The sequence below is a fragment of the Ciconia boyciana genome, chromosome 1 (assembly GCF_034638445.1).
Source record: "Ciconia boyciana chromosome 1, ASM3463844v1, whole genome shotgun sequence".
NCBI classification, from domain to species: domain Eukaryota; kingdom Metazoa; phylum Chordata; class Aves; order Ciconiiformes; family Ciconiidae; genus Ciconia; species Ciconia boyciana.
The window spans coordinates 120,705,753-120,726,351 of record NC_132934.1 but is presented as its reverse complement, the minus strand read 5'-3'; the positions used below and the strand labels follow the sequence as shown (position 1 = coordinate 120,726,351).

Genomic DNA, 20,599 nt, shown 5'->3' with positions numbered 1-20,599 from the left:
ATGCTTATTTTTGTGTTAACATATTTCTTTCACCCTTTGAGACATGCAGTTTGTTTTCTAGTCTTGGGCATCTCTTGAGAATGAGGACTAAGAGCATTATTTTCACCTGCTGGAGGGGTCACAGTTTTACCAAGAAACTGTGTGCTTAAATTGAAGTATTTGAGCAGTCCTATTGATTTAAAATTCTCTGCTAGATTCAGGACACCATTTGAATTCTGGAGACATGCTACTTAAGTAAGCAAAAATGTCATTTATCAGAAAGAGAAAACTGAAGTTAAGAGAAGTTTAGCAATGCACTCACTGACTCCTGGAAGTCTACTAAATTTGAAAATAAATTAACAAATAGAAATCAACTAATTATAGTGTGAGAGCTAGTATTCCTTAAATGTAAGTAAAGTAGTTGCATGGGCTTTCTTTGCCTGAGCAAAAGTGGATTGAGGAAGAGGGAATTTGGTTTTGAGGTAGAAAAATCTCATTTATCACAGCCAGAAGAGTATTCTCACTGTGGCTGACCAGTATGAGAGGACATGCTGAATTTGGCTTAAATGTTAAATGGGAATTTTAATTCATTTTTTCAATATATATTCATTCAACTTTAATGCAGTTTTCTCTTATCACAACTCCTATCCTCATTCACGATGTTATTTTCACCCAAGGTTGTTTAAATCATCAAAGGGCCATGGTCCTTTCTTCTAGAAACTGTACAAGAAAACCAGATGGTGTTCATCTTCCCTCATTATAGCACTAGTGTGCACATCTCTGCAACTAAGCAAGGCATTGCAGGTTCCTGAATGATCAGGGTAAAGAAGAGGCTTCTGAGGGCACAGTTCATCTGGTTAGATGAATAGCACTCTGTAAGTGTCTTTCTTTCCGTTGAGGAAGTCTACGATGCCTAGCTTGGCATAGATGCTTGCAAGGTGAATCCCACTATGGTGACAGACATTTCCCCAAACGGGCCAGTTCGAGCCTGCTCCAGTGAAGGAGCCGAGTTATGTGGGAGGACACCCCGCCAGAACAGAGATCTTCAGACCAAGAGAGGTGGAGACATGGTGAGACATGTTGATATGCTGGGAGTCACATCACTGATAGAGTCTGGGACATGTCTGTCACCAAGCATGCTCTCAAATTCTCACTGTGTTCAGCTATCTCCAGATCATTATATCATTAGATTTGTTTATCTGCTGCATCTTTTCCATCCTCTTTCCCAAGAGTAACTTGAATCTGCATTAATGTTTGGCTATGATCAGCAATCTAACTTTCAATACAGCTCAAAAACACATTGTACAGTGTCACATGGCATCTCCCCATCAATTGTGGTGTTGGCGGTGTTGTATTCCTCTCTTCTCACCACAGCCAGTTTGCTAGAAAAATACCATTTGGAGACTACAGATAGTGATAGTTCTTAAACATACTGAGAACTTCAGTCAGTCTTAGAATCATTTAAGGATGCTACAAGGTTATTTAGTGTTTAATTACAAAGTAAAAGATAGGGAGCCTTTCAATTTGCTTTCTTTCCACATGGTTATTTCCATCTACAAGCTAAAAGAGAGAAAAAATAGTTATTGCCCCCCCACACTCCCTACATAATTTTTGAAATGAATGTGATTTTCAGTTTTCTAGTAATTTGTGAAGGTTTATTCTAAAAGGATTCAAAAGTTTCTGTTACTTCGTAAATTCTGTAACTTCTGTTACTTCTGTTACTTCAAGCTTCACCTAACTTACTATAGCCTCCTTATTCTGGATAATGAGAGTAGTCTTTGTCAAGGTAATTAAATGTTTTCATTTTTACTTCCATTGAGTTACTGATGAAACTCTCAGCAGAAGCAGAGAAAAGAAAGTCAGATTAAGTAATTTTTACTGAATTTTAGGAAAGGTCCAGGTTCAGTTTCCTTCAAGAGTGGGACACAAGGTTCTTGTTTTGTGTGAGACAGTTCCATGATCCTTAAGAGTAACCTCGACTACTGAATTTTGCACTTGGATTTTTAATTATGATGTTGTTAATACTATAAAGCAATGAGATTACTCCTTACTGGATTGCCACCAAGAAAGGGGAAAACAATGGGTTGACCTGGGAAAAGGGATAAACAAATCAGCTTTCCAAATGGAAGCCCAACTCTAAACAGAGAAATCTCCTAGATTAATGTTGCTGGCAGCAATATGCATACCTTGAAAATGGAAATCGCCATAATCTGTGAACTGTAGCTTCTATTTTGTCCAATTGTGACCAATAGACCTTTAACAATGCCCATCACCACATGGCATGCTTCAGAGAAAGATGTGAAGAACCCCAGAGCAGAGATAATTAGATTAATTTGTCCCATAGGGAAGCCTACTCCAAAATCCTGGAACATGATGCTATGCATTCCTGGAACATGCACAGCAACATGCCCTTCCCTTCCAAAATTCTCTTATATAAATACATATCATTATATGTGTGTGTATATAATGTATATTTGAAGAGATATAGAGGATGCACACACTTAATATGGCATCTGAATCATCTTGATATATTTCTAAATGCCTTCACTTTTTTTTAGGGTATCCTGAGAGAATATCTCATGCATATATAGTAAAGATTTAGTTTGCTTATTTACAGTTTTCTAGATTATTTTGTCAGTAAAGAGCCAGCGTATTTATCTCATTTATTTGCATCAGTAATTTGATTAAAGATAGTTGGAGGATGAAGAAATACACTGCCTAAAATATCCTTGGGAATGTGGCTTTGTTACCAGAAAACTTTTGACATAGAGGAAGATAAAAAGAAGAGCTTATGGTTTAGGATCATTGGCGATAAATTGTGAAGAGTAAAAAATCAGCTTTGGAGGAAGGGGAAATATTTAGCTGTGAGGCATTGCTATGGCAATAAGGAATCCATGTGGAAGATTATGTGAGAGGAAGGGAAGGATAAGCAGGGATAAAGCTGTATGTGAGGAATAAAGTCATCTTTCTTTACATGTTTTTATGCTGCTCTTATTAAGAAAGTTTGTTGGAAAAAAATGAGCTTCATAAGCTAGCCTCTGTTTTTTAAAAAGCAAGATAGTCACAGTGTTTGGTTTGGCCCTGTCACCCGTCAGGGGACTCTTGGTAGACAACTGTTTAGGAGACCTGAACGTGAGGAAGGACTCTCTGAGACAGGCTCCTCGAGGTCTGTGGGATTTAAATCCAAACCCAAGCATCCCGTTTTCTGTGGGTGTGCACCGTGTGCTCCTACCTGTGAAGAAGGAAGAGGGTAGACCTGCCAGTGCCAGGCTGGCCTGCTCCGAACACTGAGCCCTCCTGCCCAGGGCCACAGGCACCCTGGGAGCTGAGGTGCCTCGTGGGAAGGCACACACCACCCCTCAGCTCCCGGGTGAGCTAAGCGCGTGCTCCCTCCTTCATCAGAGAAACTCAAAGTAGGAGATACTGATGGGAAGGAGGACTGCAGCAGGAGAGAAAATCACTTAGGTGACTTGGGAGGTTGGCATGATTTAATTAGGGGCAGGAAATGAGACTGGAGGAGGAAAACGTTGCTGTAGGGGTTAGGGAACATGTGAGAACCTGAGGAGGTTGAAGCAGGAAGAGGAGAGGGAGAGGTGAAGGGGACTGGAGTGTGTTGCATCGAGGGGAAAAGAGGGAGATGTGGAGAGTTGCAGCAAATGAAGGAGGAAGGGACATGTGAGAGGCTTGGGAGATTATGGAAGGAAGAAAGGTGGTGGCACAAGCGAATGATGGTAATGTGGACTCCTTAATAGCCTGCCACTCATTTGAATTGGGTCTCTTATTGATGAACAAAATGCATAAAAGGATTGGTCTATGTCAATTGGTCTATTTCAGGTGTTGCAGATGAGGGCAGATATGTTCAAGTGCACATACCTGCACATACAGGGCCCACAGGCCTGCAGCTGCGTAGGCCTAGTACGCTAGCTTTTGTGTTTGGAAGCAACAAGCAGATGGCCACAAAAATTGACTTTTTGCAAGTAACCTCCTTGTGGGTACTAGTACTTGGACAGATGCCAGATAAAACTGAAGCTATTTTCATTCTCTGGAAGACGAAATCAGGCTTGTCCTTATTTTCTATTCTGATTATTCATAATTTATTCGCTTTGAGTGTTCCTTTTTGACAAAACTAATCGGTACCTAATAGCCAAAGAGTTAAACAAGACGTACTTCATCACTAATGCATATCAGTGCCTAAAGAGCCTCATGTCTCACACAAGACTTTTCTAAGAGTTCTTCCCATAATTAGATCCCATTTGTAACTCAAACCCACAGCTCCACAGCCCTGTTAATTTTCAAATTGGTTTGTTTTGGTTCAGGAAGCCTTTGAACAGAACAGGCTGCATCCTGACATATTGTCATATCCAAGCATCAACAGCTCTGGCATGTGAAAAGGTCATGCCACCAAGCATTAACATTTCAGAACAGCAATTATAGTAATTCATTTAAATAAGAAATTTTTTTTGCTGTCCGGTAGCAATAGATGCAATCTATGCAGGAGGAAAGACCAGGAAGGCCTCAAATCAGGTCCTGTGCCAATGTCATTGTCTTAAAATAGAGACCCAGAAAAGTTCAGATGGAATGAGTGAGTTGTTCTGATAAGAAGAGGCAAGTGTTCATGCATAAGAACAAGGAGAGTGGAGCTATTGCAGGAAGCAGCCCTGGGGTGCAGGAGCTTAGAGAAGGGAGTCGTTACTGCCACCTCATATGCTTTGAAAGGAGTGGACAGATTCATTCAGAAGAGAGCAGTTCTATGTGCTGTCCAGGTTTTTCCAGCTTCTCCCAAGCAGGGAAAGGGCCAGAATTGAAAGACAGACTCACGGGCTTTGATTCTTACTTCTTGCAAATACCCAGATGCTATTCATTGGTGGACAAATCATATGGGAAGGAAAGGACAGGCTGCTGAGGACAGCACAGAGACCAAAAATGCCCATTTCAAAAATGCCATGTTTTGAGGGGATTGCAGTAAAACACTCTGAGGATTTTTTCTTCCTACTTCCAGAAAATTTTTATTCCAAAATGTGAAAATACTTGGAGTTTAAGCCTATTCTTACTAGCAAGAGAGTACTTTTTTCAACATTAAAAATTTTTAAAGTCCTGAATGATTAATGAAGTTGACAATTATGTCCAAACTGTTCTGCAAATACCCTCTGAATACAACAAAATCTCAAATCTAGCTAAGTTTATTGTCAGTTTAATTATACTTTCAGTTCAGTACAGTTTAACTATGCACTCAGCACATACGTGGACTGTAAGCTCTTTGGTGCAGAGCCTTTCTTTTAATTTTGTACAGCTCCTGGTTTAATTGAGCCCTTATCTTGATAGGTCATTACTGTCATACAAAATGGTAGAGCATATATCTGTCAGCAAATAAAACAGTAGCTCATCAGAAGGAATAAGAAATTTTTATAAGTTCTTTATTGGCCCCATATCTGAATGCTTATTACTTACAGTACCTTTATGTACTGTGAATATTTTAATTATGTTACAAGTTGTCAACAAAACAAATGGAGCCAAGGCTTCCTTTGGATTCTCATCTTCTTGTCTCTACAGCCCCACTGTCCAGTCCCAGTTCCTCTCTGATAAGTTCCCTTTGAGGCCCATCTTCAATCTTAAGAAAATTCTCTTACACAGGAATGAAAGTAAAATAATTTTTCGCATTTTTGGCCATCTGGTCAAATATGGAGAAGCTGAATGAGACCCAGATTGAAGGGCCAACCATTCAGACTAGTCAGCTCACTGAAGAATGATCTTTTTTGTCTTGTCTGGTTTTAGTTCCAGCTATGATAACTTCCTATCCAAATACCACCTTGGCAACACAAGGTCAGAAGAAGGAGATGAGCTGCACGGCACACGGAGAGAAACCCATCATAGTCCGCTGGGAAAAAGAAGACCGAATCATTAACCCTGAAATGTCCCGTTACCTTGTTTCCACCAAGGAAGTTGGAGATGAAGTGATCTCTACTCTGCAGGTAAAAAAGCAAAGTGACCCACGACTCATCTACATGTGTGAGAGAGTGTCTTGATTTGGCTTTGATAGGGATGCACAGCTACCTCTGCCCTACAAGGTCAGAGCCCCACCACTCGCTTCACCCGTGGTGCAGCCCTGGAGACCTGGCAGCAAGAGGAGGTAGAGGAAACCTCTGCATCCCACCCCCCAGAAAAATTAGTCTCCATCTTCCTATGCTCCAGAGGCAACAAGAGAGTAAGCTTGGCTTGCACACACACACACACACACCCCCTCCTTTCTGTCTTAGGAGCAACATGGCTCATGCCTTAGCCTGCCCTTCCTGTGGCAGCACAGCTCAGTTTTGAGTACGCTGCTGATAAGCACTGAGTGAATATCTGACCCCTAGCTCTGATGTGTGTCAGGCTTACCTTCACCAAAAACATTAATGTGTTTTGAGATAAAAATGCTGTCTTTTTAAAGCACTTTTTCTCCCTCCCTTTCACTTTGTGGGGCTTGTCAGACCATTTCAAGAAGTCAGGTTAGTCATCAGATTCAAAGTGAGATGGAAGGAAATGGCACATGTAGATACGTAAGTAGTATATCTACTGCTGCCAGTAGTATTTGGCCCTTATCGTACACAGTAGCAGAAGTCACCAGAGCCACCTAGCAAACGGTCATAGTCTGCATCTTCACTTCTGCTTCTGTGACAGGCAGCTGTCTGGTGGAGTGGGAACCATGCATCTCTACTTGCCTGACAAATCAGTATGTGGGACTTCGTAAACTCTTAAGTGGCTGACCTGGGTTAGATTGAGGGGCTACATGAGTGGCATTGCTGTTTTGGGGACTTAAGTTTCCCCAAGATGCCATGGAAGCACAGGAAACTCCTGCTGTTCTGGTGTCACCTACAACGGGTGGGGCTATGACGTTGCACTCAATATACCAGGGTACAGCTTTTTCCACTCAAATTTAAAATTTACCAACATGAGCAAGTTATCAGTCCATTCCTTTATATTTTTACATGTGCCTTTATGAAACCTAAAAGAATTTTTAAAAAATTCATATAGATTCTCAGTCAAAAATCTTGATTTTCCATTTTGCAGTCACATTCTTAAAAACATTTTTACCAGGCTTAAGGAAATAATTCTTTAGTTCTCTGGTGATTGTCTATATTCTAGTGTAACTCTTAAGGTATATCTCTTTCTTTACTAGCCAAAAATTGTGTTGGATGATACCCACTAAAAAAATCTGGTTTTGATCTCTGTGAGGGAGCTTTGTCATTGATTTCTATGAGGAAGAATAAGTTCTATGTGTGACTTTGTTCATATTAGTATATTTGTGTTACAAATAATATTTAATTATAGGATAGACCCCTAGACCTCTCTGCCCTCATTCGTCTTATTGGCTTTAATAAGGTAATGCCTGGATGCACAACAATATTTCTTTTTGGAAGGCTGGAGACCTGCTTGGAGAATTCTCTTCTGAAGCAGTGGTGTACGGTAGTGGCATTCTACATCCATATGTATGTTACATACAAAACCTTTGACTTCAGAGAGATAAAATTCCCCAAAACTAGAAAATGTCAGGATTAAGGTTATCTCTGAAGCTTTTAACTCGGTGCTTTTGCATGTCTGCATGATGATGTGATCTTTAGTTGTATACTCAGCTTTTATTTTTTCTGCAGGACCCCTGCCTCAGTCAGGCATGACTGGATTTTCTCTGGAGTTGAATTAGGGTTGAGTAATGAAAGACACTGTGTGATGCAAGGCTGATCATTGAAACCAAACTTTTCACAGGTGGCCAATAATTGTGTGTTCTTTGTTTTCTAGGTACTTGCCTTGAGCCCTTGGGGTCTGATTTGCAGAAGTACTAAGCCCTCATAGCTGCAGCTTAACTCAATGGAAGCTGTTATGAACACATGAAATGCTATTTATTGCTAAGGACTCTGAGGGGGGGAAAGAAGGCCCTAGATGTATCAAATTGGGCTCTGAAAAATTTTGTTTTCCTATCTTAAAGCTCAGCCACACGTGCAACTTAACACAGCTTGACAAGTTACCACATCTCAGATGATAACTCTCCAATATCCTTGTAGCAAGTGGGAAATTACTCCATTTATCTTAACCAGTGGTGAATGAGAGTTGTGCTCATATTACCTTGGCTTTGCTGAGGAATAAAGAGCATGTGGAGTTACCATGGCTCAGCTAATATGTGGCAACTTGTCAAGCAGCCACAAACATTATCATATGTCTGGTTCCTTAATTCCCCATACGAAATGGTGGTAATACTCTTCATGATGTCAGGGTATATGAAAATAAATTCACTCATGTTTCTGAAATGGGTATTGCATAGGTGAATGCCACAGAAAAGGCTGGGAGAAAATGAATAAGTCTGTCTTCAGGGCACAGTTTGAACTGTGTGCAGTAAATAAAGTGTGGAGCAGCACACTGAACAATGAGAAGAAAATGGTATTCGGAATATCTGCTCATTTAAAAAAATCCTCTCCCTATTGTACATTGAATGAAGCAGTGGTCCTGTAGAAAAATATCATTATGATCACGTACATAAAGATTATGTATAACTTTCTATGTTATTAAATAACAAATTGAAAAGAAAGACCACCCGAAATTTTATTATGAGGCACCATGCTGAATACTACAGGGTTCACCACCAGTGTTTGAACCTTTATTTCCTCCACACAGACTTCAGCCACTTGAGTTATTTTCAGAAATAACTGGAAAAATTTGGAGGCAGCAGGAGGCACCATTTTGTATGGAAAATTTCAGCCAACTGTTAAATGCTTGGCAAACTTGTGAGTAACTGCAAACAAGACTCCTAATGAGAAGCTACAGGAATAGGTGCTGCTCTAACTCCTGACTACACATGTAGAGCTGATAGCCTGCTTCCTCAGCCCAGGTGTTGCTAGTTTTGATAAGTCTCAGTATTGTGGATGCTTTACGATGCATATGTATGTATGTGTATAACATGCAATATCTATTTATTACTGTCAAGTAAAACAGTTTGTACAATTTTTCTTGCACCGTACAGAAAAGCTGTTGGTTTATTTTCTCTGCGTGCTGTTCAATCAATCACTTCTTTTCAAACCACCTATAGATTTTGCCAACTGTGCGTGAAGACTCTGGCTTCTTTTCCTGCCATGCCATCAATTCTTACGGGGAGGATCGTGGAATAATTCAGCTCACTGTGCAAGGTAGGAAGAGGACAACGTAAGGAAAAAAACACAGCTATTGTAGTACAGTAAGTGTATGCCATCCTCAGAAATCTGTTGGGGGAGGGAAGCTCTGATTCCTAATTAAATGTATTCCTCATTGTCAAAGAAATGAGGAGCCGCATTAAGATGCTCAGTCTTTCATTTTCCAGCATCACAGAGTAAATCAAAATAAAGGATAAACTCAAGTCTTTCTAGATCTCTACAAATTAACAAGGAGAATTTTTCTTAAATGCACTAGCTGACAATCTACTAAAGATACATAAAACTATCATCTTCAGTAAGGACAGTGGGTATGAGGGGGTTACTTTTTGGGGGGAGAGGCAGAGGGTTGCATTTGTTTTTAAAGAACAAATATGCTTAAAACCCAAGTCTGAAATAAAGCAAAAGTGATCTGACTTCATCTCTAGAGAAATGTTAAACCTACTTTGGATCTTTAAACAAAACATTTCAAGTTTAATCAGTCAAAATAAATTGTAATCAGTTTGCACAATGCAAACTCCAGGAGCCTGTGTGGCCTGGGGCTGGGGTTCCCCTCCTGCAGGCAGCTCCCACTCGGGCAGGCAGCAGCAAGTCCTGGAGTGGCTGAGGTGACAGTATTTGAGATGCAGAGCACGGGCAGGACTCAGCCACTGGCCACTGCTTATTTCTGTGCGATGCTTGTTCCTGTGCTTGTATGCCTTTGAGCATGCACACAACAAATTTTTAGGACTTGCAAATTTCTTTCTCCCCACTCTTGATTTCAAGTAACAGCAGATTTCAGTGAATGCCTAAGGCAGCCCTGTCAAAAAATTCAGGTGGAGTTTGGGGACAGGTTCTCAGTTACACCACTGCTCATTTAAACTGCTGTGACAATTTAAAGGGGCATTAGAATGGGTATAAATGCTATCTATTTACATCCTTAACTCCAGAGGCAGAAAGAGGCTTTAGTGTAATTTCACAGTGTTATCAAATTATTCTGTTACTAAGTGAAGACCTTTAAACATACTCAAAGAGATAGAAATTTTACTCCCACCCACCACCAAATTTAGCACTTTTACGTTTATTATTCATATTTCTACCATCACCTTTTGTGTAAAAACTGTAGAAGTATCAGTGAAATGTGGTGTTCAAGGCAAAAATCTTGTCTAGCATGAGTAGTCCAATCTGGAGTGCTTTTAAGGAAATGCAACTCTATGTTGCATATAAGAAGGTTAAATGAAAGTCAGTATTCAAGATTACATCAGTGGCTCATAGTTGTAAAGTGACTTTTCCTCCCTCTGTTGAGTATTCTTCAGCAGGTGATTAACTGGCTCAGGGTACTAATGAGTGACTGGAGAAAATGCCACGAGAGCTTACCACCCGTAAGCTATGCCAGTGCCATGTTCATTAACGATATCTTGTTAAGAGTACTTTCTTCTGACTAAAACTGTGTGTGTGTGTTTACTCAGAGCCCCCCGACCCTCCTGAAATAGAAATCCGAGAGGTGAGAGCACGCAGTATTGCCCTCAGATGGACCATGGGATTTGATGGAAACAGCCCAATCACTGGCTACGATATAGAGTGCAAGAACAAGTCGGGTAAGAAATAATCTTCCTCTGAAGTAATCCCCATTGCTAGTCATTCATCACTGAATTTGTATCGTAAAAGAATTCATAAATTGAAACTGCCTGATGGAGATTTTTACCATGGTTTATTTAATCTTCCACAGTAAGATTTATCTTCATTTGTTGTCTTTTTTTTTTTTTTTTTGAGGTAAGGTCGTTAAGTTTAGCAGTTGCTGCTTTTCCCTTTTACCAGAGAAACCTACACGTAAGGGGAACAAATTTTGTTGTAAAACAAGCCGTTCTAGGTGGTAGCTGGTATGATGGTTTTGCCAGCTGATTCTTAGTCCCTGTTCTTATCTTTTCTCCATTCGGATTTTTTTTTTCTTTTCATTTTCTATTTTTCCCCACAGTAAAAATACCTGCCTTTACAAATTATCTTTTCCTGTAGTGCTGATTTCTACAAGTTATTTTCTATCGATATATAAGTACCTGGCATCTTCCCTGGAAAGTTAGCAGTGAAAAAGTGTAGTTATGAGAATCTCCAGACGAAGAAAGCTGTGTGGTAGTTTGCTGAAGCACCATGCAGAGTTTTCAGTAACATACTGGAAATACTCTGAAGGATAAGATCAGTGGCACATATTGGGAGGGCAATGCGAGCAGATAACTTTCTGCTAGGTCACCATGTAGTCACATCAATGAACATCTAATAAGATGAATGAGGTGAATAGTTAAAAAAAAATGCAGCCCCCTAAGTCAGGAAAGTATTCCTGTTCCTGTTCGTATTAAGCCTCAAAAATATTCACTACTGAAATCTGAAAACATTCAAGGTGCATTGGAACTATGTTTGTGATGTAAGATCACACTTAAAATTAGGCACATTGTTAAGCACTGTCCCTGAGTCATGATTTGAGAAGGGACTGGAAAGGAAATTGCAATGGAACAATGTTTTCATATTTCAAGTAAGGTTAAAATGACACTGAGAAATTATCTTGTACTATTTTATGTTGGAGTTTGTTGCACTACTTGTAAGGGGATGTAGTCCACTAATAGGAATGCTCTATGTGTGCTTATTAGTGAAACACTCTGTTTATTAAAGCAACTATAGTACATTTATAGTCTTCTCCCTTTAGTTCTGGGATGTAAAAATGTACTCATTCATAAAATTCTAAAATTTGACATTTTTAAAAAATTATTCTACTACCCATCTTTACTTTCTTCATTTGTCTACATTGTGTATTTCCTTTGTGCTTTACTTAGGCAAAAATGTTGTGACGCTTTCATTACTAGATAAAATATTTTCAAGAGGGTTAAATTATCAGTCACCATTTTTGCATTGGCTTTGTAAATTAAATTGATAATGTACAGGTGAGCATGGTACCTGAAAGATTACAAGTGAAAATTCCCCACTGAGGCTGTGGTCAGGAATCACAGCTTTGGAGATGTGGACTAGGCAAGGGTGCCTTCAAGGGACACGTATACCTAAAAGTTTCTGGGCTTTGTTTTCTTTTTGATTCTTTTCCTTTCTTTCCAACCACCCACCTGCTCCAGAACAGTTTTTGAAAGTCATTCTTGCCTGATAGGCTCCTTTCTCACTCTTAAATATCACTTGTATTTCTGAATCATGTAACTCAGCATAACCCCATCCAGGACGATTGAGCTGCTTTCCTTTGATTGAAGCAGCAGTGGAAAGGGACTTCAGAGCTCTAAAACAACTTTGTTAGATTTAGTTCAATGTTTTCAAGTGATAATGCAGAATGCAGGCAAAGATTAAGTGGTAATCACTGCAAGCTTGCATTGCAAAATTATGTCTCTGTAATATGGCAGTGATAAATCAATAGCAAGACAGCAAATGAAGCGCCATCAGATTGGATGAAAACATCAAGACACAACATAGTGATAAAGGTTAAAAAATTGAAAGAAAGAAAAAGTAACAGGTGAAACTGGTGTTGGAAAAAATATTTCCTTGTCTGTATATGAAGACAAATACTGGAGGTCATGTCCTAAAAAGAACAGATTATCTCACTGCAAACAACAGAAATGTCATTTTTTTAGAATCTGAGGCTGAATGTTTGGAGAAACTAGGATCAGGTTTTCGAATTCTTGCACACGATTTTTGTCATTTATTAAATCATCAAGAAGATGAAGCACCAAAGATGGTTACTGAAGAACTTGCACAGGGTAGTTGGGGGAAGTTAGAACAAAGAGGAGGGAATTAAGAAAACTTCTCACAGTTTCCAGATATTAAAGGGACAGATGAAAATTTAGGTAAAACATTCACAATCCAGATGTTTAGCTCAGGGAACATCCTGCCAAGGCCAAAGTAAAGCTGTAAACTGCACAGTTGTGTTTAATGAGAATTTTCCACCTACATTGCTTACCCTGAGGACTCAGGAATGGGTTTACAGCAGGATGCATCCTCTAGGCTTCTCAAGAAGGAAAACTGCAGAACTTTTCAGTTTCAGAGAATGTGCAGGTGACCACATATCATGCATGGACTTCGCTATACGGTGCTGCCCTCGTGTATCCTATCTACCCCTGCCATGCCATCAGACAAAAAAGACACATTACTTACCCTCTAGAAGGAGCATGGAGTTGCCTGTCACATGGGTAGGTGGCATCTGTAGGGTCCAGTTGCCACGGAGGAGCAATATGAATAGTGGGAGCTCAGCATTTCAGGCTGTTTCAGTACTTAGATAGAATGCCTGTCTGTACAGGAATGCGCCTGTGGCACTCAGACCTGGCCCTTCATTGAAACCACTGATGTGCAGCCATCAGACTTTTCCATCGGAGGTGTACAAAAAGGTTTGAAGATAGGAACAGGTATTTGGGTCCTTCTTTGTGCCTCTCTCCTCATCCTTTTTATTTTCTGTCATTAGGGAAAGTTAGCTTTCCCTAATGACACAAAAAATAAGAAGGAGGGGCAAACTGAACATCAGTTCCGCTGAAGTCCTGATCTGAAGGGAGAGGACTGTGCTTTGCGCTTTCTTGTGCTCCCGTGTGAGCGGAGCATCCTTCAGATGCCGTGGCAGAGCCGGGGGCTTTCCCCCAAACCTGCCAAGGGAGCGGCGGCGCGCCCGGGCTGGCGCGGCAGCTGCCTGCAGTACCGGCAGTGGCCACCGGATGGCAGCGCCGGCCCGGGCCTGGGAGCGGCCAGGGCAGCCCCGACCTTCCCCGAGAGGCGCCTTGGCGAGCGAACGGGCCCGAACTGTCCTCCGCAGTCATCCCAAAGCTTCCGTCTTTATTTCAGGAAAGGGTGGAAAGCTGCTGGTTTTCATAGAATCATAGTTTTTTCATAGCTTGTGACGGCGTGCATTTATATAACACTGAGAAATGCCTGGGTGTAACATTTTATGAGTGGAATAAAGCATACGTTAAAGAAATAAATAAAGCATACCACTCTTTCTTTTAACACTTTTTTTTTTGCTATCCCATTGCTGCTTGTTTTCTGTGCTTTTTCAGTCTTTCTAGGTAAGTAGATTTTAGAGCACTCTGCAACAACAATAAAAACCAGAAGAGCCAGTAGTCAATCTTAATACCTCACTCAATTACTTACCACATGGGCACAAGCAAATATTTTTAGGGTTTGCCAGAAGAAAACAAAATTAACTTTTTTTTTCTTCTTTTTTTTCTTCTTAACACTCAAATTTTTCAAAACTGAAAACAGTTTTGGTGAGAAATTGATTAACTTCTCCCTGGACTGACTCAGTTTGGAGGGCTTGTTTTTGTTGGTTTACTTTACTCTTCAAAAAGGGGATAAATGTATCAAAAAATACTCCCGTCCATGCATTAGTCATAAATAAACACTGGAAACCTATGTTTAGAAGTACAGAAGGCTGTGAGTTTTCATCTCTCTTTCTCCATGGTGTGTCATTACTTAATCTACTAAGAGTCACAAGAATTTTTCAAATTTGCTTATTTGATTTCAGCAGCTTATATGTACTACAGAGTCCTACCACTCAGAGGTTATTCAAACAACCAAGTGAAAACCTAAGCAACTTGATAACACACAGACTATATTAAAAGAAATTCTTACTATCCCCAAGGGAAATTTAACACATTCTCCATACCAAGCAGGTCTTTTTTAAAAATTCCTTTCCTGTTGGCATGATACACTGGAACAGACAGAGTCTCCTTCTGTGCTAACATTTAACACAATGGAGTGTAACTGCTGGTTAAAATTCTGTAAAGTTTAAGAAATTCTGTGAAGTTGTAGCAAACTGAAAGCAAGTTGTAGCAGCATTGTGTGCAGGTAACTCCTTTACAGCTTCTGAAAGTGTCCTACAGAGGAAGCTGTGACAAACTCAGTTACCAAGGAAAAACATATTCAAGTGCATTTGTTTAGCACTTAAATGTCTGATTCCTAAATGTTTTCTGGGTAAATGAAGCCAGACGGACAAGCAAACAGGCCCTGTAACCAGCAAAGCTGCAAATGTCATTGTGACAACTCGTGCATCTTTTAGCAAGCTCATATAAAAGAATTTACACAGTATGTGCAAATATTTTGTATCTGAGTGAGCTTTCTATTTTTAAACTAGTCTTTCTTATCTGCTGAGCTTTCTGCGATCCTGCCTACAGGGACCCATACTGTAAAACACTCCTGTGGAGCCTCCAGTGACATCCCCTATAGGATGCTGCAGAGGTTAAAGGAGGAACATCGCCTGCAGTAAGAAAGAAATGAAGGATGGCAACTCATAAAAGACATCAAGATGCTTTAAACAGATAGATTCTATTATTTTTTTGCAGCAATTGAATGCTTGGATGAAAAGGAGGGGTTACTGTGTTTAGCCAATTTCCATCCTTTTTCCTATTATATGTCTGGAGAATTTATTAAAAATGTAACAGGCAGATTAATAGTAAGCATGAGTAATAATAATGTGCTCCTTCTTTTACAGATATATGCAAACAGCTAAGAGAGTTCTACATTCCCCTTGTATTAAACTGCTCCTGCATCCTAACACGAGTCAGGGAAATAGGATCAGTCCTGGAGGGTGCTGACCCCCATGTCTATGTACTCCAAGCTCGTGCTCACTCTTCACCTATGGTCTGAGCTCCTGGCATTTGGGATCAAACTTTCTGCCTGATCTCTGCTAGTCTAAGAGCCCTCCATTCCTGTTTGTCAACTCCCTTGCCCCCCTTTTTGGGGCACAACCAACCTTCTCTCTGAGTGAGGATTCCTGTGAGACAGCAGCTCCCATCTTTTTCATAGTTGTTCCAATGTAGCAATGGTAAAAAAAAATATGTACACACACAGGCACGCACACAAAGCTGGGGAATATTTGCTGCTCTCACCACCCCCTCAAAAAAAGGCAAAGAAGTAACTATTTCCTCAGATTTACTGGTGACCCCGGGGCTGAGATCCCATTATTCACAGCACCACGCTTGGAGCAGTTGGGAGTGCTGTCAAGGAAGGTGATCACTCGATTTGCTTGTAGCAGCAGGCATTATCTGGGTTAATTCAGCAATGGCAGTATCCCGCTCTGTGAGACAGTTTAACTGCATGCTTGTATTAGCCATGTTAACATATCTTTTATTTGTCTGTTTTATTTTAATCTCTTATTAAATAGACTCTTGGGATTCTGTTCAGAGAACCAAAGACGTTTCCCCTCAGCTAAACCAAGCCACTATCATTGACCTTCACCCTTCCTCAACTTACAACATTCGCATGTATGCCAAGAATCGCATTGGCAAGAGTGAGGCCAGCAATGAGCTCACCATCACTACCGATGAAGCAGGTACGCTCTGGTTTTGTAGCATCGAAATCGCACTGGGAATTATTGCTTCTTGACATGAGGAATCTTTACTTGAAATGCTGCTTATGTTGCTGCAGCTGCATTGAAAGAAATATTGAATTGTTCCCATAAAACATTGTGACTTCTGCAACTTCATCGTACAGGCCTGTAATTAAAGCCGTTCAGTGGCATCTAGTGGTCAAAGAAGACATTGTGCTCCAAATTTTCAAGCTGGGGTACTGGAAATGGCACACCTATATCTACAGTTAGGCAACTCATTCAACAACATCCTATTTTTAGTGGTGATTCTTCCCCTGTGGGTCTTGTGGCTTTCCTTGGAGGCCTAGGTATTAGTATAGGTAACTAATTTAAGCTACCCCCATTTGAGAACATTGATCTACATGAATCATATCTTCCTTTGGTCTTCCATCCACCACCCCAGCCACCATTTAGTTTTCTGATCACTGCGTAAGTCAGTTGGCTGTCATTGGTTAGTGTCACCCCCTGTTCTTTGTTGTCATGTATTCTTCTACATCGCTACAGGTTTCTGTACCAGGAGGGCTATGCGGGCATTTTCATTTTGATGGCTGGAGCCACTCTTTTGTGCACTCAAATTGCTGCCTTCCAGTGCCATCTTATTTTTATTTCTCAGGGCTAGCAGAACTGGCAGATGGATAAGGACAGCACAGCCTTGTGCATGCTACCACATCCCAAGGCCTACATGTTACACGTGACATTGGAAAAGACTTATGGGTGAAAAACACAGGGCTACAGCTCTCTGTTTCAGCAGTTAGGAATGAAAATGCTGAATGGCCATAAATACTTCTGCCAGGTATACTTGCAATTATATACAGTGTACAAAGGTGTACAGCTGAGAGTAACCCAAGAAGCTTCAACACCCTTAGCCATGAAACTGGGTGGAGCTACTCTGAAAAGTCTTGACCAGACAGGAGCTTGTTCATTTGTATTTGAAAACACATTTTTATCTTGCTAATTTTATTTTTCCTGTTATCTTCTGCTAAGTCAGCAATGCCTTCTTCTTTGGGGATTTTGAGAGGAAAACCATAATGCAAGTATCTGGGTGACAGTGTCCTGGCAGTGAAAACCCTACTTCTTTTTCAAGATTCATGTTGGTCTAGACTTTAAATGCTCGGTGATGGTTTTTCAGTTCAGCTATTATGAATACAACTGTGTAATTCCTACTCATTTTCTCTGTGGGTGAATTTACTACAGTGAAAATATACCCCTTGTCAGGAGAACGTGCTTTTGGTTCCAAGGGACTTTTTGAATAAGAACAGGACACGAGGGCTCACAGTGCAAAGCAGTGTAAACAGGAAGCAACATGAGCTGCATTTCTTTTTTCACCAGGTGTCTTTTTCACCCTCGTGGAAGGAAAGGAGTGAAGAGTATTCACATTTTTACAAGCCTTCAGTGAACAGCTTTCCTATCAGTGAATAGTTTGTTTGCAAAATATTTATCATTTGATCAGGGTTTTTCTCTTCCTTTGTTCAGTGAAAATGTGAAATGACTAGAGAAGACAGCCTATCCATTCTTCTGGCAAGCATCATCTGTATCCCCAAAATGCCCATCCTTCCTGGTGCATATACATCAAAGTAGAGGGGTGGGTCTTCGATCTACTCTCTCATTCTCTCTTATTCACCCATGCTTGGAATATTTCTTACTTGCTGAGTTTTTCCTGACTGATAATTAAGTTGTCAGGATCAGCAGCTGGCCTTGAAATTAAAAAACAGCTTCCCTATGAACAGGGTGGAACCTTAACATCACGTTTTATACAGTTCTTTGTAACCAAGTTTCAGAATAATTGATCCTTTTGTTGCTGTCTTTTAAGGAGCCATCTATTTAGAGAAAAAGACCAGCAGTGTGGAACTGTATTCAAAAGTCACTGATCTACCTAGGGAACAACTGGAAGAGAGGAGGTCAGGCTTAGGCAGAGTATGTGATGGGTTTTGATTTCAGGTGGTGTGCAATGTACAGGAGCATCAGTTTTTGATCACTGTTTACTTCTGTTCTCTGCTTTTACAATAGGAAATGGAGAACAGCATGGGTGCAGGGAATGAGAGAGAAGGTAATGAGAAGGGAGCAAAATAAAGATCCAAGAAAGACAATACAAAAACTGAACAACTGAAACCATGCTATTGCCAAGGGCGTGCAGATTGTGTATCACATATTACTGTGACCTGAGTCGACTAGCACTAGCTATTAGAAAGCAAACTGTAAAGGGTCTCTGTGGCAAAAGGATAGTCAAGAATGGCATGATTTCAAAGCTTACAGACCACATCTTTCCCTCCATACAACCACATTTAGCTTCTGTGTTGGAAAATAGACTGTAAGTATACCCTTCCACTAACGCTTGTCAGAAAAGCAAAAGCATTATGGCTGTTGTTTAATACTGAAATCAACAGAGGAAGCTGGGATATCTGGGTTTTGTTTATGTCTTTGTCACAAACTCTGTATGACATTAAGTATGTAAAATAAATGACTTCTTATTTAACATTTCACCATGGTATACCAGGAACAGTTAACTACTCGGGTCTGTAAAAATATTTGGGGTCTTTCAAGGAAAAGTCAAAATTTTAAGGAGCACCTTTTAAAACCCATTTTTAGGATCAAATGCTTTGCTCAAATTCCACTACATTATAATATACCCAGAGAAATGGCATTCATGTTTGTCAGCAGTATCAAGGACAGGATTCAAAAAATTCAGAGAGACGTCATTTTTGCCAGTGGACTTTTTCCTCTTCCCCTTCCTGTACATTAATGCAAGGGGAATGGAAATAAAGTTCTTTCAACCCTTGGAAATTTCCCATATGAAAGACAGTCAAGAATGGTACAGAATAGGGCATATTTAATAACTTAAACATATTATAGGCTGTATTCTGCGTCTCTGCTTTCATCAGTTAAAGCAAAATGTTCTGGTTCTTTCACCACAGCTGTCATTTACTGCTGCCCCACCTCTAACAGCCCCATCTCACCCTTTTTATTGCTTTACTTGCTTTGTCATGCTATTGAACTTAATTTAATACCTTTTACTGAGGCCATATTCTGCATCAAGGGAATCCTCTACAGCAGCTCGAGATGACTCCATTCGTTTCTTCAGATGTTTCTTTTACAATGATTTACCTCGTTGAGCAAGCAATTTACTTCACACCTCTCCATTCAATCCCAGCCAATTCTTGATCTGCTTTGTAGCTGCCCAGCTGACAAGTAGGTTCCCCTAGACTCAGGGTCCTCTTTTTTCATTTGCCTTTAAAGCATCATGCACACCCTTGGCAGCATATCGATAGTACAGGCAAATAGACTCAGGCAGGGGCTGCAGCTTTTTCCATCTGGCAGTTATTTTTTGCCTGATTTCCAGGCTGGGATACTTACACTGGGGAGGGGGAAAGGGTAAAGTGTGCAGGTTTTTGTGTATAAAATATTTGATATTTGACTGAATGTGCTCAAGCTCTCATGAACAAAGGGGATCCCACTGGAAAGTTTGTGACCTGATGAAGGCCAGCTGAGGAGCTCCTGTCTCACCTACTTTCAAATGGGTTCTGCTGCCTTTCTATCACCTACAGTTCTGACTGCTGAAAATATGTCTTGCCTATTTACAAAACAGAAACAGCATTGTGAGCATATCACTAAAAAAGAAAAGTCACTACTATTCACTCTTATTTTATTTGCCAGGTTGCTAAGTTTCGGCATGTATTGTATTTCGCTGTTGGCCAGAGATGACACCTGCATACGGAAGATGATAGGCTCTGCTTTTGTTTGATGAAGTGGTATCTTCAGTTTTCCATATGACATTGACTCAGTCCAAATCTTTGTGATGCTGGTGTGACAGTGGGTGACATACCATGTGAAGTGCTGAATTCTGTGTGCTGTGAGGGCCAGTTTTGATCCATCTCTCCTCTCTTTGCAGCTCCTGATGGTCCACCTCAGGATGTCCAACTTGAGCCTATAACTTCACAAAGCATTAGGGTCACCTGGAAGGTAAATACACACAGCCAAGAATATAGACTCTGACAGTATTTTGGTGCATTCAAAGAGGTTCCATTGATGGGAGTATTATAACAACTGTGGATCAGTTATTTTATTTGGGAGAGACCTTGCAGGTAGCTTTGCTGACAAATCTTATATTGGCCATTACGGCTGGTGCATTATGCAAAGAAAGAACCTTCCCTTGGAGAGT

At 40.4% G+C, this 20,599-nt stretch overlaps 1 protein-coding gene across 1 annotated transcript in view; it reads left to right on the top strand.

Moving 5' to 3' along the window:
- The window catches only part of DSCAM (DS cell adhesion molecule), a 408,129-nt gene that overhangs the window by 286,246 nt on the left and 101,284 nt on the right, over positions 1–20,599 (top strand). The window contains exons 12-16 of the mRNA XM_072852157.1: positions 5,752–5,948; positions 9,035–9,131; positions 10,580–10,708; positions 16,240–16,407; positions 20,330–20,400. Coding sequence (XP_072708258.1) covers positions 5,752–5,948; positions 9,035–9,131; positions 10,580–10,708; positions 16,240–16,407; positions 20,330–20,400 — 662 coding nt within the window. The remainder of the gene's footprint in view (positions 1–5,751; positions 5,949–9,034; positions 9,132–10,579; positions 10,709–16,239; positions 16,408–20,329; positions 20,401–20,599) is intronic.